General features: G+C 37.5%; 1 protein-coding gene across 2 annotated transcripts in view; it reads left to right on the plus strand.

Moving 5' to 3' along the window:
• Positions 1-14,751, plus strand: part of LOC128702258 (cortactin-binding protein 2-like) — a 120,992-nt gene that overhangs the window by 36,651 nt on the left and 69,590 nt on the right. Inside the window, exons 5-11 of one of the 2 annotated variants that reach the window (XM_070102762.1) lie at positions 363-383; positions 6,983-7,162; positions 8,074-8,234; positions 9,794-9,999; positions 10,525-10,773; positions 11,398-11,509; positions 12,371-13,203. In XM_070102762.1, the coding sequence (XP_069958863.1) occupies positions 363-383; positions 6,983-7,162; positions 8,074-8,234; positions 9,794-9,999; positions 10,525-10,773; positions 11,398-11,509; positions 12,371-13,203 (1,762 nt within the window). The remainder of the gene's footprint in view (positions 1-362; positions 384-6,982; positions 7,163-8,073; positions 8,235-9,793; positions 10,000-10,524; positions 10,774-11,397; positions 11,510-12,370; positions 13,204-14,751) is intronic. The other variant, XM_070102763.1, reaches the window with a different exon arrangement.

The raw sequence follows: 14,751 nt of genomic DNA on the forward strand, positions 1-14,751 counted from the left end.
TATAATTTAGAGAGGAAACTTTGGATGACATTAGTCTGTCGTGGACCATTATAAAGTCACAACATAATAATATCCCAGGATGGACTGAAACCTTGTTTAAAATTTCATCTCAGAATTTTATCCGTGAATTGTTCTAGCCACAACAATAGTGTGACATTTCATTTTTTTTTTTTTTTTTTTTGTGCTTGGGTATCGAAAGAATATCGTGACTTTTCATTCTCTATGTGCTTGGGCATTAAAAGGATATTTTGGGGCAAAGCAACAGTTTTGGCAGCTTGTGAGGAAGTCCATTCTTGGCCATCCTCCTCATTATAATATATGAACACTACTAAGTAATGATAATGTTTGGGTTGTTGTTTCAGCCTGAGTTGAGGATGATAAAGGTTGGAAAGCAACTTTATTCTATACATTTACTTCTCTAACCAAGAGTTTTAACTAGGATTTACAGTTGTTGTAGTGCTCAGTAATACTTTGCCAAGAAAGATACCTATATTGTCTGCATGTAAGCTCTTGGAAAAAAAAATTATTTATTTGTAATATTTCTTTAGCAGATTCATCTATTGAAGTTATGTTGCTATATTTTAGTTACACAGTTTTATACTTAAATATGCGAAGTGTCACTTTGCACTAGATGGCTCCTTCACGGAAGTAAAACTTTTAATCAGAGACTGACTGAAGTAAGATTATCAAATAGTATTTGCCTCAAAGTGAGCTAGCTCTGTTAACTTAGAAAACAGTCTCCTGTTCAGTCAGCTCTTGTTATAACTTTCTGGGTTTGCAATAAAAGTTATTAATTTTTTCAGTTGTTACTTTTTTTCTTTTGCTTTCCTGTTTCATTGAGTATTTTTAATATTTTGTAAACCACTTTTAGAAAACTTCCACCTAAGTTGGACATATATTTTTATCTATATATTTTTCTACTAGATTTAACATTTCTACTATGCAGCAGGGTAGTCCATGCATGATCTCCGTACAACAACCCGAGTACATCTCATGGTGCTTAATATTTGGTGTTTGTCTACTCTTTTGTGTTACTGTACCCTAACAAGAACAAAAAGGCACAATACCGTGACTGGAACAACACACGAATAGCCCGCACATAGGAGAGAGGATCTGATGATGGCATTTCAGTCCAACTTGAACCATTTTCAGAGTAACTTGTAGATGGTCCAAGTTGGACTGAAACATCGTCATAAGCTTCTCTCTCCTATGTGTGAGTTATTTGGGTATTACTGTACCCCAGGCTACTCCCCCATTATTTGTCATCCACAGTAACATCAATCAAATAACTTTGGTTAGTCCCAAGGCATTCCTCCTTTTGGTTATTACCATGGTGTCTTAGTGCATTGCACATATCAACTAATAGTTTGCTCAGTAATAACCTACATGGAGACAGAAACTTGGGAAATTAATTGGTCTATATTTTGACCCCCTACTGAGGTCCTATTCTGCAGATGAGGACCCCAGCAGGGGGTCGAAATGTACAGATCAATTAATCTTCTGAGTTGCTGTCTCTATGTAGGTTATTACTGAGTAATGACAATGTTCGTTACACTGTCTTTAGTTATTCTGTTAATAGTATTTTTTTTTATATGGTTCATTGGAATTTTTCATTAATTACTGGTATTTAGAATTGCAAATGCTGAATTACCCTTGCTGTTTATATTCATGTCTGTGTTAGTCATATAGACATGTTCTTTCTTTAAACTACATGCCATATATTTACAGCATTACTGGTTTTTGTATACTGGCTCTCAGGACTAGTTTTTGTAGCCATGTGCTTGAACATGTTAGAAGCGAGTGGAGGCAAATGGTTTTATGACGACGTGCTGTTGGAGTGTGAGCAAAGTAACATTGATGAAGGGATTCAGGGAAACTGGTTAGCTAGACTTGAGTCTTGGAGTTGGGAAGTACAGTGCCTGTGCTCTGAAGGAGGGGTGGAAATATGTTGCAGTTTTTGAACTGTAGTGTAGGTGCACCTCTAGCAAGACAGTGATGGAGTGAGTGATGATGAAAGTGTTTCTTCTTTTATGGGCCACCCTGCCTCAGTGGGAAACTGCCAGTGTGTTAATAAAAAAAAATAGTCAGGGTCTAACACAGCAAGCTGGATAATTGTTCCTTGAGCATTAGTTTAAATAGCAACACTTAATTCTTCGCTATGGGAATATTCAATCATTTTACAAACCCCACTGATTGCATAGGGCAATTTATGTCTCACATTCAGCTGATATATTTCAAGAGTTTTCCAACTTCCACAGGCCAGCCTTGGGTCAAGCTTGTCTGATGTTTACCTCTTCAGTCAGGCTGTTGCTGCTGGCGGCCTGCTGGCTAGGGAATTACCAGTGCAAATGGGGTATCCCATAAAAATTAGTCTTGTATAGGAAATCTGCATGAAGTGAGAGATTTCTTTCACTCCACTATAACTTAAGTGAGCCACCAAGCATGGCTAATGAGGAACAGCAAAGTAAAAAATTCCTAGCAAATTACATTTGAAATAATGGTAATGAATTGACTGGACAGAAAAGACTTTCCTCCCAAAAATGATCATTAAATATTGTTTAGACTCTGAAATTCTTATTGAGAAAGATCCATTTCCTGAAGGCCATTTTAATTGTCATTTAATTCTGTATATACTAAGTTATTTGCACTAGATGTGTGTGCATAGGGTACTTGTACATACATTATGTACAGTATTTTTAGACCCAACTTAATAATAGTAATCTTTATTTCTACAAGTATGATACAACTTTTACAGATCTAGCTGATGTAAATGGCATACTGTATAGAAAGCCCCTGCTTATGGAGTGAATTTTGGGCAAATTAGGTTAATTTTGTCTCCAGGATGCTGATTTAATTTCACCCATGTTCAGTAGGTCAGCAGTTTACACTTGTCCCTTTCTTTGTCATAACCACCAAAACTAAAAGCCTCACCAGTGCCCCAATTTTTTGGGTAATAATAATAATGTCTTCTAAAATTGGTAGATATCTTTTTTCTAGAGTTATTGGCACCAAAAATGCAAAATGAATGTGATATGAAACTTACAAAATTATACAGGCAAGAAGTTGAAAGTCAGGAGGCATGTTACGCAAGTGTGATTTTATCTAATTTGAGGCCTATTTTAGGACCATTATATTGGTCAACCTATGTAATTCCTGACTATTTCAAGAGTATGCCTTCCATTCTGTCGACGGAGTTCGAGAAACTACCCATTAAACCTTTAGAAGTGAGCAGAAGTCAGTAATCTGGCCAATTTTACACAAAATTCAACATAATTTATAACCAGAGTCCAAAATAAACACTGTAGGCATTCCAACCTGTAAAGCAACCTTTTTTCTGTTCATTAATCACATCCCCAGGCCTCTCCTATATAAGACTTGCCTTCCATTTTGATTCTGTTATCTAATAAAATATAACCGAGAATGATAGCTCATGGTTTAAATGGTCCCAATAAATAACAAAAAAGGGACAATACCGTGACTGGAACGATACACAAATAACCCACACATAAAAGAGAGAAGCTTACGACGACATTTCGGTCCGACTTGGACCATTGACTTTGTCAATGGTCCAAGTCGGACCGAAACGTCGTCGTAAGCTTCTCTTTTATGTGCGGGTTATTTGTGTATGGTCCCAATAATTGAGGTAACTGAGTAAAAACCCATAAATCAGACAAGGGGTAGAGGGGCCCCACTCTTCCTCAGGAGAGTTGCCAAAAATAATATTTCTGCCACTTTGAGGCCTGTTACAGGCCACTTCTGGTCTGAAACCAACCAAAATCATCTCCGGTCTATCAATTGACACCATGAAACAGCCAATATAATTATGAAGTCCACCCTAGAAGATGCCTCAGAGTTGCTGTGTTAACCCAAACAATGTCAGGTTAGGTGTACATGAATGGTATACAATAGCGACAAGATGAAGAATTAGAGACATGTGAAATATCTGGGTACAGTATATAAGTGCCAAGCTCTATGCTTGTGCTTCAGGTTCTTCAAGACTGAAGTTCTCTTTTCTTCATCAAGGCTGAGGTAATGATTACCTCATCTTTTGTATATAATTCTTCATTCTTCATTTTCCTTCCCCATTCTTTCCCATCAAAATTATTTTACTGGGTTAGGCAGTGTGGCATGGCATTGCTTTTAGGAAAAAAATCAGCTATTATAATTTGTCATTATTAGGAATGTTGGAGATTGTATGCACTAATAATTTTATTTGCCACATGTGCAATAATTATAAATATTTAATTTTTTGCATACATATGCAAGGGTTTGCAAAGTAATTCCATATGGCGTGATTTTTCTGAAAATGCAATTGAAAGACAGCATGTAAAATTGAACAGCAAGTACTATGAAAGCCTTTTCACCTGTTTTTAAATTCTGCATGTATATTTTAAATTGCATTTGCAAAAACAATTGTTAGGCATAAGGACACAAGTGCAACTAATGTGACATTTTATTGTGGCAATGTTTCGCTCTCCAGGAGCTTTATCAAGTTGTTACAAACAATACAGGGACACAGAGGGTATGTAGGTATGGCAAGATTTGCAAAGTATGATATATACAGCCTCTCCTCACTTAACGACGGAGTTCCATTCCTAAGACCATGTTGGTAAACGAATTCATCGCTATACAAGGAGCATACTATATAATGGTAGTGGGTTTGTGTCAACCATCTTTGATATTGTTTTTATGTCACCTTTGCACAATTTATAACATATTTAGTATATTTTTAAATGGTTATACAGTAGTTTACTGTATATTGTATTAAACAGAATAGAGGAAATCAGCTCTAATATACATTATTTAGGTATGCATAGTTGTCAGAGAGCCCGCCATAAGTCTGAGGCGTCAGTAAATGAGTATGTTGCTAAGTGAGGAGAGGCTGTATATACCCTCTGTGTAACCATATATTGTTTGTAATGGCTTGACAATGCTCCTGGAGGGCGAAACGTTGCCACAATAAAGTGTCGCATTAGTTGCACTTGTGTCCTTTTACCTAACATGTTGTCAGTAATTCTACCAACATTATTACAAAAAAAAATTGTACTATGGAGGAGCTTTTTAAGAGAGCCAACTGTAGTTCAGATTTTTCATCTCCTCAAGTGCTTTGTTGTTTCTTATCACAGTAAGTCCTAGACTTACAAACACATTGAGGACCTGGCTTGTGTATAATAATGTAATACACAATAATGATTTAGTGATATTATACTCAATACATAAGATTGTCAGTGTGTTTGTAAGTCAAGGACTTGCTGTATTAGTCATCTCACTGCAGTGTGTAAAGGTCCCTCTGACTGTCGTTCCTATGGTACTGATTATTCATTGTCAGTTTTAACTCAGCGTTTGGAATATATTTATTCCCTTGATGTTTCTCTTTCTATTTCATAAATCTCTGGGGGAATGCAGAATGTGGAGCATATCTATTAATTTAAAACTGGTATGAACTTACTGTATGTCCAATATTAAGGAACACACAGGTGATTGGGGAACACTCAAGTGGCTGGTGGACACGTAGGTGGCTGGGGGACACATGCATGTGGCTGGGGGATGCATGCAGGTGGCTGGGGGGACACATGCAGTTGGCTGGGAAATGCATGCAGGTAGTTGGGGGACACACACAGGTGGCTGGGGAACACAGGAGGGGTTGAGGGACTATGATATACACAGCTTGGGATAATTGGCCTTACCGAGGAAGCAAACTTTGAAATATAAAAGACATCATGGTCTCAAGCTCCCTTCTTTTACTTTTAAAAAACAGCTTGATTTATCATTGTGTGTGTGGGATGCTGTGAGATTTGGTGGAAGTGAAACAAGTGTGCAGTACATCAGGTGTATGTACACAGGCACTTGTACAAAAGCTTTCAAAGTTATGAGTTGTGTTTGTGGTTTTTCATCTTATAAATGAGTTACAAATGTCTCATGCTTTTGGAGTGGGACCTTAGTCTTTTAAGTTTCTCTCTCCCAAGTTCAGGTTATTTGTAATTTGTTCTAGTCACAGTATTGTAACTTTTTATTCTTGAAAAATGAGTTGTTTGTGCTGTATGGTGAAAATAATGCAATGGATGGTTATATTTCACTCACATTTGTACTGTGGCTCTATTGTTGTAAATTTTAATGGGTTCCTGTGTGCTGTGTTAATAAGTTCAGATGTGTGTTGCTTGGTGACCTGAATATTAATGTGAATGATCTTAGAGCAATGAACAGCTTCACCACAAATCTTTTATTAGTACAGGTGTCCCTGGCTTCATAAACTAATTGCAGTACAAACTAATGGCAGTTGTACTATTAAACTCAGGCCATCAATACTTAATTTTGCACTGAATCTTCAGTATGTTTTGGGAGGTGCATTGAATAGTGAGTTTGCTTAAAGCAAGGAAAGCCTGTACAAGCATACTGTAACCAGAAGCTGTTGTTTACATCTTCATGAAGATATTTGTGTCATAACAGTTACTGTCTGCACCTGGTATGCTCATGGTCAGGGTCATGGGTAGGCTTTGAGATAAGCTTTAGTATAAAGCAAGAGGGTAATTAACCCTTATATATGAGCATTGATTTACCATTATGATACTTTTGTTGTGCGCCTTGTACAGTAAGTCTTCGACTTAAAAAAACACATTGGGGACCTCCTGAATTGTGTATAATGATATAATAATTATATTATACATAGCAATGATATTATACATAATGCAACGTGATTGTAAGTCAAGGACTTACCGTATGCCGGAAAATGCGGTAAATCATTCTTGATAGTCATTAGTTTAGAAACAGCATTCAGCCTTAATCTTTTGGGGACCAATTACAAAGTAATATGTTAATATCTTTCAAAATAAAGCTGATAAATTAGTCACATGTTAAGCATTTTAAGTCACATGTTAAGCTTTTTAGTCATGTTAAGCTTTTTTATTCACATTTAGCTTTTTAGCAATAAAAGGATTAATAATGTACCTGAAACTTCAGTTTCATAATAAATAATTATGAATAGGAGCTGGAATCTGAGAGAGCAGCTAAGAAAAAGGCAGAAAAGGAGCTTCGCAAAGTACAAGAAACGCTCGAGGAAGAACGAGGACGACAGAAACAGATCATTCTCATGCTGGTCGAAGAGCGGAAGAGATTGGCACTACAGTATGTTGAAGAAAGAAAGCGATCCGAGGACTTGGCACAGGTATTGATGCATGTTATGTTATTCAGAGGACTTAGAATAGGTATTGATGTGTGTCATGTTAAACTGAGGACTTAGCACAGGATTGGCACATGTCATGTTAAGCTGAGGACTTAGCACAGGATTGGCACATGTCATGTTAAGCTGAGGACTTAGCGCAGGATTGGCACATGTCATGTTAAGCTGAGGACTTAGCACAGGATTGGCACATGTCATGTTAAGCTGAGGACTTAGCACAGGATTGGCACATGTCATGTTAAGCTGAGGACTTAGAGCAGGATTGGCACATGTCATGTTAAGCTGAGGACTTAGCACAGGATTGGCACATGTCATGTTAAGCTGAGGACTTAGCACAGGATTGGCACATGTTAAGCTAAGGACTTACCACAGGTATTGACACATCTTGTTTATTTTCTTCAGTAGTCTTATTTTGAAAAAAAAATCAAAACAACTTTATATTTCTTTGCCTATCATTTCAAGTTTTCACAATTAATTTTTACAATTATCCCATAAACCATTAATTAATTAAAAAATTGACCATAGCACACCAAGAAAAGGCTTTTTTAAAATACAAATTTAATTTATAAAAGTATAGTAGTTACAGTGAAAAAACAAGTGCATTGATTTTTCACTTAAGCCTGAAAAAGGCCAAGAGATTTGTGGGTAGCAAAAAATTTTGGCTAAGATCACCATTTTTTTTTTCTTTTTTTTTTTTTTTTTTAAAAAAAGTAGTGTTGGTTTCTTATTTTTATTTCAAATTCAGATTTTTTTTAAAACAACAAAAATGTTGAATTTGTTTGAAAAATTTCTCCAGGTTTGAGTTTTTGCATGGTAATAGGAGAGGGCTATGGTATTATACTTAATAAGAGAGAAGTTATTGTAATAAATTTCCTGACTTAGTGAAATCTCTACAGATTTTATCTGAAGAAAAAGGGAGAATTGATTCCATGGCGGAAGGTCTTGAGGAGGAGAGTAAAAAGTCGCTACAGATGGAAGCGGAACTAGAGAAGCAACTTGCAGATTTTGACACTGAGCGCCAGCAGATGAGAGGTCAACTTGCCAAAAAAGAAGAAAGGTAGGTGCAGATTATTGTTTCAGTACACCGGCTGTTTCCCACTGAGTCAGGGTGACCTGAAAAAGAAACGCTTTCACTACCATTCGCACTATCACTGTCTTGCCGGAGGCATGCAGGTACGACATTATAGATGTCCCTCTAAACAGCAAGCATCCCAAATCTCCCCTTCAGAGTGCAGGCATTGCAATAATTTATACAGGAGAAGGGGTTACTAGCCCCTTGCTCCCGGCACTTTAGTTGCATCTTACAACACGCATGGCTTATGGAGGAAGAATTCTGTTCCACTTCTCTATGGAGATAAAAAGAAATAAATAAGAACAAGAACTATTAACAAAATAGAAGGAAACTCCAATGGGTGTGTATTCGTATATGTATACTTGCTTGTGTAGTGTGAGCTAAGTGTAAGTAGAAGTAGCAAGATGTACCTGTTGTCATGCATGTTTGAGACAAAGAAAAGACACCAGCAATGAAAAAAAAACTTAATTGAAAAATGATGCTTGGCATTATGACTAATGTATTCTTTATAGTACTCAAAGATTGTGTGTGTGTGTGTGTGTGTGTGTGTGTGTGTGTGTGTGTGTGTGTGTGTGTGTAATGACATACAGGAGGGCCCCATTTGTACAGCAGGTTAGGTTCCGGGCTACTGCTTTAAAGCGAAATTGTTGTAATGTGAATCATATCCTTTTTTCACTTTCAAATGCATATAAGCCTGATAACATGTTTGCACTCTCATATATTGAGTAATAGAGCTATGCCTTAAAAATGCATATACAGTTGTGTATCTGTATACGTATATGCTTCTAAACTGTTGTATTCTGAGCACCTCTGTAAAAACAGTGATTATGTGTGAGTGAGGTGAAAGTGTTGAATGATGCTGAAAGTATTTTCTTTTTGGGGATTTTCTTTCTTTTTGGGTCATCCTGCCTCGGTGGGAGATGGCTGACTTGTTAAAAAAAAAAAGAAAAAAAAAAAACTTAAAATACTACTCTATTTATTAAATTATTATTGCTGTTTTTCTTTTATTTCAATGAGTGTTTCCTACCAAGGCAGGATAACCCAAAGAAGAAGAAATATGTTCCAGCACTCATTCAATTGCTGTCTTGCCAGAGGTGTACTGACCTCACAATTTAGATTTCCCTCTGACTGCCACTTCCCTACCTTTTTTTGTTGATCATTTATATTTTAATTCAGTAATACAGTGGACCCCCGGTTTACGATATTATTTCATTCCAGAAGTATGTTCAGGAGCCATTACTGAACGAATTTGTTCCCATAAGGAATATTGTGAATTAGATTAGTCCATTTCAGACCCCCAAACATACATGTACAAATGCACTTACATAAATACACTTACATAATTGGTCGCATTGGGAGCTGATCGTAAACTGGGGGTCCACTGTATTTGAAAATATTTAATTACAAATTCTTTCTGTATTGTGTATTAAAGAGGACACTTCTCTGATACATGAACACTAATTCGTGTGGAGTTGTTTATCTTCTGTATAGTGGCTTTAACTTTTTCCTTTATCTTACAAATTTTACTCTCTTACTCTTACCAGGATCAATGAATTGGAAGCTCTGTTGGAGAAGCAGCAACGAGAAGTTGATCATTATAAAAAACAATTACAGGAAGCACACAATGTAGCCATGTTCCAGCAGACACTGTCTGTCTCTCCACCGCGCATAGGGATCGCTACCCGCCCTGCCCCTCCACAACTGCCTGCTAAACCTGCGACCCTCACCCAACCTCAGCCTAGGATGCCTGGTCAGTGTTGCTGTTTTGTATTGATTTTTGAATTTGTGTTTGCAGGTGGCATGTTAGTACAGGTGCTTCTCGACTTACAATTGGATTATGTTCCGATGAACTCACTGTAAGTTGAAAATATCATGTCGAATATGAATGCATGATAAATAAGTAGATAAATAGCTGCCACTAAATAAGTAAATAAGCAAATAATTACTGTAACTAAATACCAGTGTTGAAAAGTAAATAAATGAATAAAAGTTTCTTGGGGGTGGGGTCACCCTGCCTCGGTGGGAGACAGCCAGGGTGTTTAAAAAAGTTTATCCTATCAAAGTTTGATAACTACTGAATGAGCATTGCTATTGTACCATCGTAAAGTCGAACCATCATAGAGTGAGAAGCACCTGTACATTGAGTGGAAGGCAAAATCCGACAAGTATAGTGATACTGTACAGACACTTTAAGTCCTTGTTGATTTGCATTCAGACTTGTTTAATTAAAAAAATTTTTATTAGTTTTTCAGTGTCATAATATTTTTGCTTTCAGGTGCTTTAACGCCTCCTAAGATAACCCCTCGTGTGAGAGCATCTTCCCCCGGGATTGATGAAGTCACGGGTGTGCCGTTGAATTTAGGAATGAATGTGGCTCAACACCATGTATCTGCTGGGCCCCATTCTACTGCAGGAGTTAGCAATCCACCTCATAGTGTTCCCCCAGGGGTTGCTGCTATGAGTAGTGTCACTAAAGCTGTGCAGCTTACAGCTACTGTTAACTCTGTTCCAGTCGCTGGTCCAAGTAAGTAAAGAGTACATTAATGTATTAACTTTGGCTAAATTCAGAATTAAAATGTTAATGATTATAGTTAAATTGGTTATATATTTTTATAAATTATATACTGTATCATATAATACTGTAGTGAAAAAATTTGTCATGCCTGGCCCTAGGCCAGGCTCCACGAGTAGAAAAATTCTCGAAACTCATCAGTGGTATACAAGAGGTATTTTTAGACATTTATTCTGTTCATTACGTATTCATATAGTGTTAAACTTTTGATCTTCATAATATAATTGAAATGCTGTTGATAATTCGATTTTTTATAATCACTTTTTTATTTATTAATCAGTTGATTAGTGACTGATTTTGTGAAACTTGGCTTCCATTCATACTTTCATGAGTAGTTCACTTCTGTTGTGTGATTTTTAGTAATTTTTTTCCTTAAGAGACAAAATATTTTCTTGTAAATTTAATTCCTCTTTTTATACTATCCTTATTGTTTTTTCACCAATATGTTACCTTCTATATTCCACCCAAGTTGGGTGAACTATAGAAGGTAACATATTGGTTATCATTCATTCAATAAGTGTCCTGCCAGAACTGCACAGGCATCACAATTTATTTGTTTTACTTGATGTGTTGCAGCTACAGGCATTGCTCGAGGTGTTCAGCCAGGAGTGGGAATTCGGCCAGTCATGTACAGTGTGTCGACTTCTGAGGTGACCAGGACTGTAACTACGGCAGCTAAGAGCTATAGGTCAGTACTCCTCTTTAGTTTTATTATGGTATATGTGGATATTTGTATAAATCAAGTCATGAATTTATTATTGTATGTCACTGAACAAATGATCTTGTTCTTGACAGTCTTGTATTGCAATAAATTCAGTGATTTGTTAAATACAAATAGTCACTGAAAGTCATCCTGTGTGTTACTTGCCGCTGGGCTGTATTATAGACAGTGTTTGCATTGCGCTCAGGTGCACTATTTCATTGTTAATGTTGCAATTCTTTTCTGATGTCACCTGCTTCTTAATGACACTGGAATACTACCAAAGATGTCTGCTGCATGTTTATTGTGGCGCTTAGGGTGGCATTCTAAAAGATAGTTGTACTTTTGAAGTGTCGTTAAATTTTTTTTATATCGAGGTGCCACATTTCACTCGTGCTTATCTTAGCCACAAAATACTTATTGTTATTTACTCTTGACAAGACTTGCGGCTGACTTAGGATGTGTGTTAGACCCATGTTGGTTGGTTGTATCACTTGAGCATTGACCAGAGTTGTGTCCCGGCAGCCAGCAGCAGACACAAGACTATAGCCACGGTATGTTGGCATTTTATATTCTATGTGGCTTCAGTCATGGAGAGTAACTCACCGATGTTTGCTCTTTATTAAGAGATCATTGTCCCAGCATTCTTTTTATTATGATTTTCAGTCTTATGCACATTTCTTCTTCTTTTTTTAAATGTATATTTTGCTCCTGTTCAAATTTGATTTAGAAGTGAACATTTCATACCACTTTTATCTTGTATTGTGATAAATATTTTGTGCATCAACATTGATTATAAGTTACACATTTTTTTTATTTTATTTTTCTTACAAATCATTTTGATTTCAGCTTAAGTGAGAATGAGGGTGGCTGGACGGGCAGTGGTGATGGTGAGGGCCCCGTCAGTTTACCGGGTGGATTGCCAGGCACAGTAGAACGTGGAGTGGTGCGAGTCACAGGACCTGGGGATGTTCGAAGTCAGGCCCAGGTGGTGCAAGTGACTCCGAGAGTGAATGTTTCTGCCTCTCCTGGCACAAAAGTAATCACTACAGCACACGGGGGAAAGGTGACTTTTCATGTTACCACCAATGCGGCTTCAACCACAGCTGCTTCAGCTTCACCTGCACCCAATGGTCAACAGCAGCAACAAGTCCTTTCACAAACTTCAACTATGTCTAAGAAACCACCTCCCCCAGCCAGATCTACCCAGCCTGGGGGACCCCCACCACCTGTTCCGTTAAACAAACCAGCAGCAGCTCCCCCAGTGCCCCCTAATAAACCAGCAGTGCCACCTAAGAAAGACTTGGTGACTCGTGTAGGGGCAGGGGGTCAAGGTGTGTCAGTAGAGCCTGGAACACCCATCAGTGTAGAGGTTAAGCCACAAAAGGTGGGGCCACAAACAGTGAAATTTGGCATCACAATATCAAAGACAGCTACTAGCGGAAGCCAGTCAGTAGGCTCGGGTGGAGGCAGTGGTCAGGCAGTAGTTGGTGTGGGTCCAGGGGGCTCAGGTGGGGGATCTGAAACCCCAGTTGCCCCAGCAGTGGAAGGGGGAGCAGTATCCCCCAGGAGAGACGCGGCGCAGGTTGGTGGAGGAAGTCCCCCAGTGCATGCCACTGCCTGTGTGGACTCCCTCTCTCCTGAACTAGAGCACTTCCACCAGTTACTCATTAGCATGGCAGGTAATGCAGCAGCACAGCCTCACAAAGCCACACTTCAGTTTTCAACTCTGGCCTGATTTTTTGTCTTTCCATCCTTAATACTTTTTCATCACACCAATAATCCACACAGAGGAGAAAGAAACTTCTGAAGTCGGACAGAAACGTCGTTATGAGTTTGTTTCCTATGTGCGGGTTATTTGTGTATTGTTCCAGTCATGGTATTGTGCATTTCTTCTTTTTGATACTTTTTTTATTCCATCAAATTCTTGTATTTATTTCAGTCACCAAGTGGCCATCTTGCAGGGGGTTGAAAACTGAAATTTTTCATGAAATAATTTTTTTAAAGTTATTAATGGTAAAACATATTTCATTCTGTTGATATATACACATTTGCCTTAGGTCTTTTCCAGCTTTTGAGGCACACGAAAGACTCAGGTAAAGAAAATATTCCTGGCTTTGTGAATAAGCTTGGCATGTCAGTATTTTTTTACTATTATTTAACTATAAATGTTGTGCATGATTAGGATTGTTTTTATTGCATTAGCTGAAAAAGATGCAATCAAGAGTTTTGAGCCAGATCAATGTTTTGGAAAAAAAAATTGTGAAGGTAGCATTGATAGGTTATAATATTTTTTTTTAACACCGGCCGTCTCCCACCGAGGCAGGTTAGTAATGCCCACATATTTATGGTTCAGTTCCCTTGATAGCATCACTCTCTCAAGTCTTAGTAGCCTTGGAGAATAGCAAACCTTGCAGTATTTATGCTTTTTTTTTTATTATTACTGAGTCGATAGAAGCTGATAAAAAGTTTTCCTAATTTTTGTTTACCTTTCATAGAATTGCATCCTTTGAAGGAGCCTCAGTTAGTCAAGGACTTTTAATTTAATGTGTAACCAACTTGTAACTGTAGTGGCATACCAGTCCTGCTTGGCCCTGGGCTGCAGGGACAGGGGTTGTCAATGTATATCACTGCCTTAACAAAATTGTTTTTATTCTCTAGATAAATAATCTTTCTCTTAGCTAATATATAAATAATAGTAATAATATAAGTAGGAGGTTGGATAGACAGCAGCTGTACAGGGACATTCTACCATCCTGTCATATTAAGGATACAATGAAAACCTGTTTAATTCTGCATTTTCTTAAGACCGCTTATTTTCATTTTGTTATATGAGCATTAGAATAATTGGCTAATTTAATAACTTCCACTTAGTTTCATCATACACTTTTGTTGTTAATCTTCTTCATATTTCTTGAATTAGTTCCCTAAATCTGTAACTTCTCTTCAATTTCCGAGGCGAGTGGGATAGAATCCTTGTCCTTAGGCTTGTGTATTGTAGAAGGCAACTAAAATACCAGTTTTAAGGAATTGAGTAGACCTTGAATTTGACTAACCAACAGTATATGGTAATAATTTGTTTTTATTTAGTCTTGCTTAGGTGGGAAGTGATTGGTGAATTATTTTTTTACTTAAGGAGTGTACATTTATAATTGTTGCAAGTATACAAGAGGGCCCTGCCCTGCTTATACAGCAAGTTAGGTTCTGGGCTACTGTAGGGCCCTGCTTAT

The sequence above is a fragment of the Cherax quadricarinatus genome, chromosome 83 (assembly GCF_038502225.1).
Source record: "Cherax quadricarinatus isolate ZL_2023a chromosome 83, ASM3850222v1, whole genome shotgun sequence".
Classification (NCBI taxonomy): Eukaryota; Metazoa; Arthropoda; class Malacostraca; order Decapoda; family Parastacidae; genus Cherax; species Cherax quadricarinatus.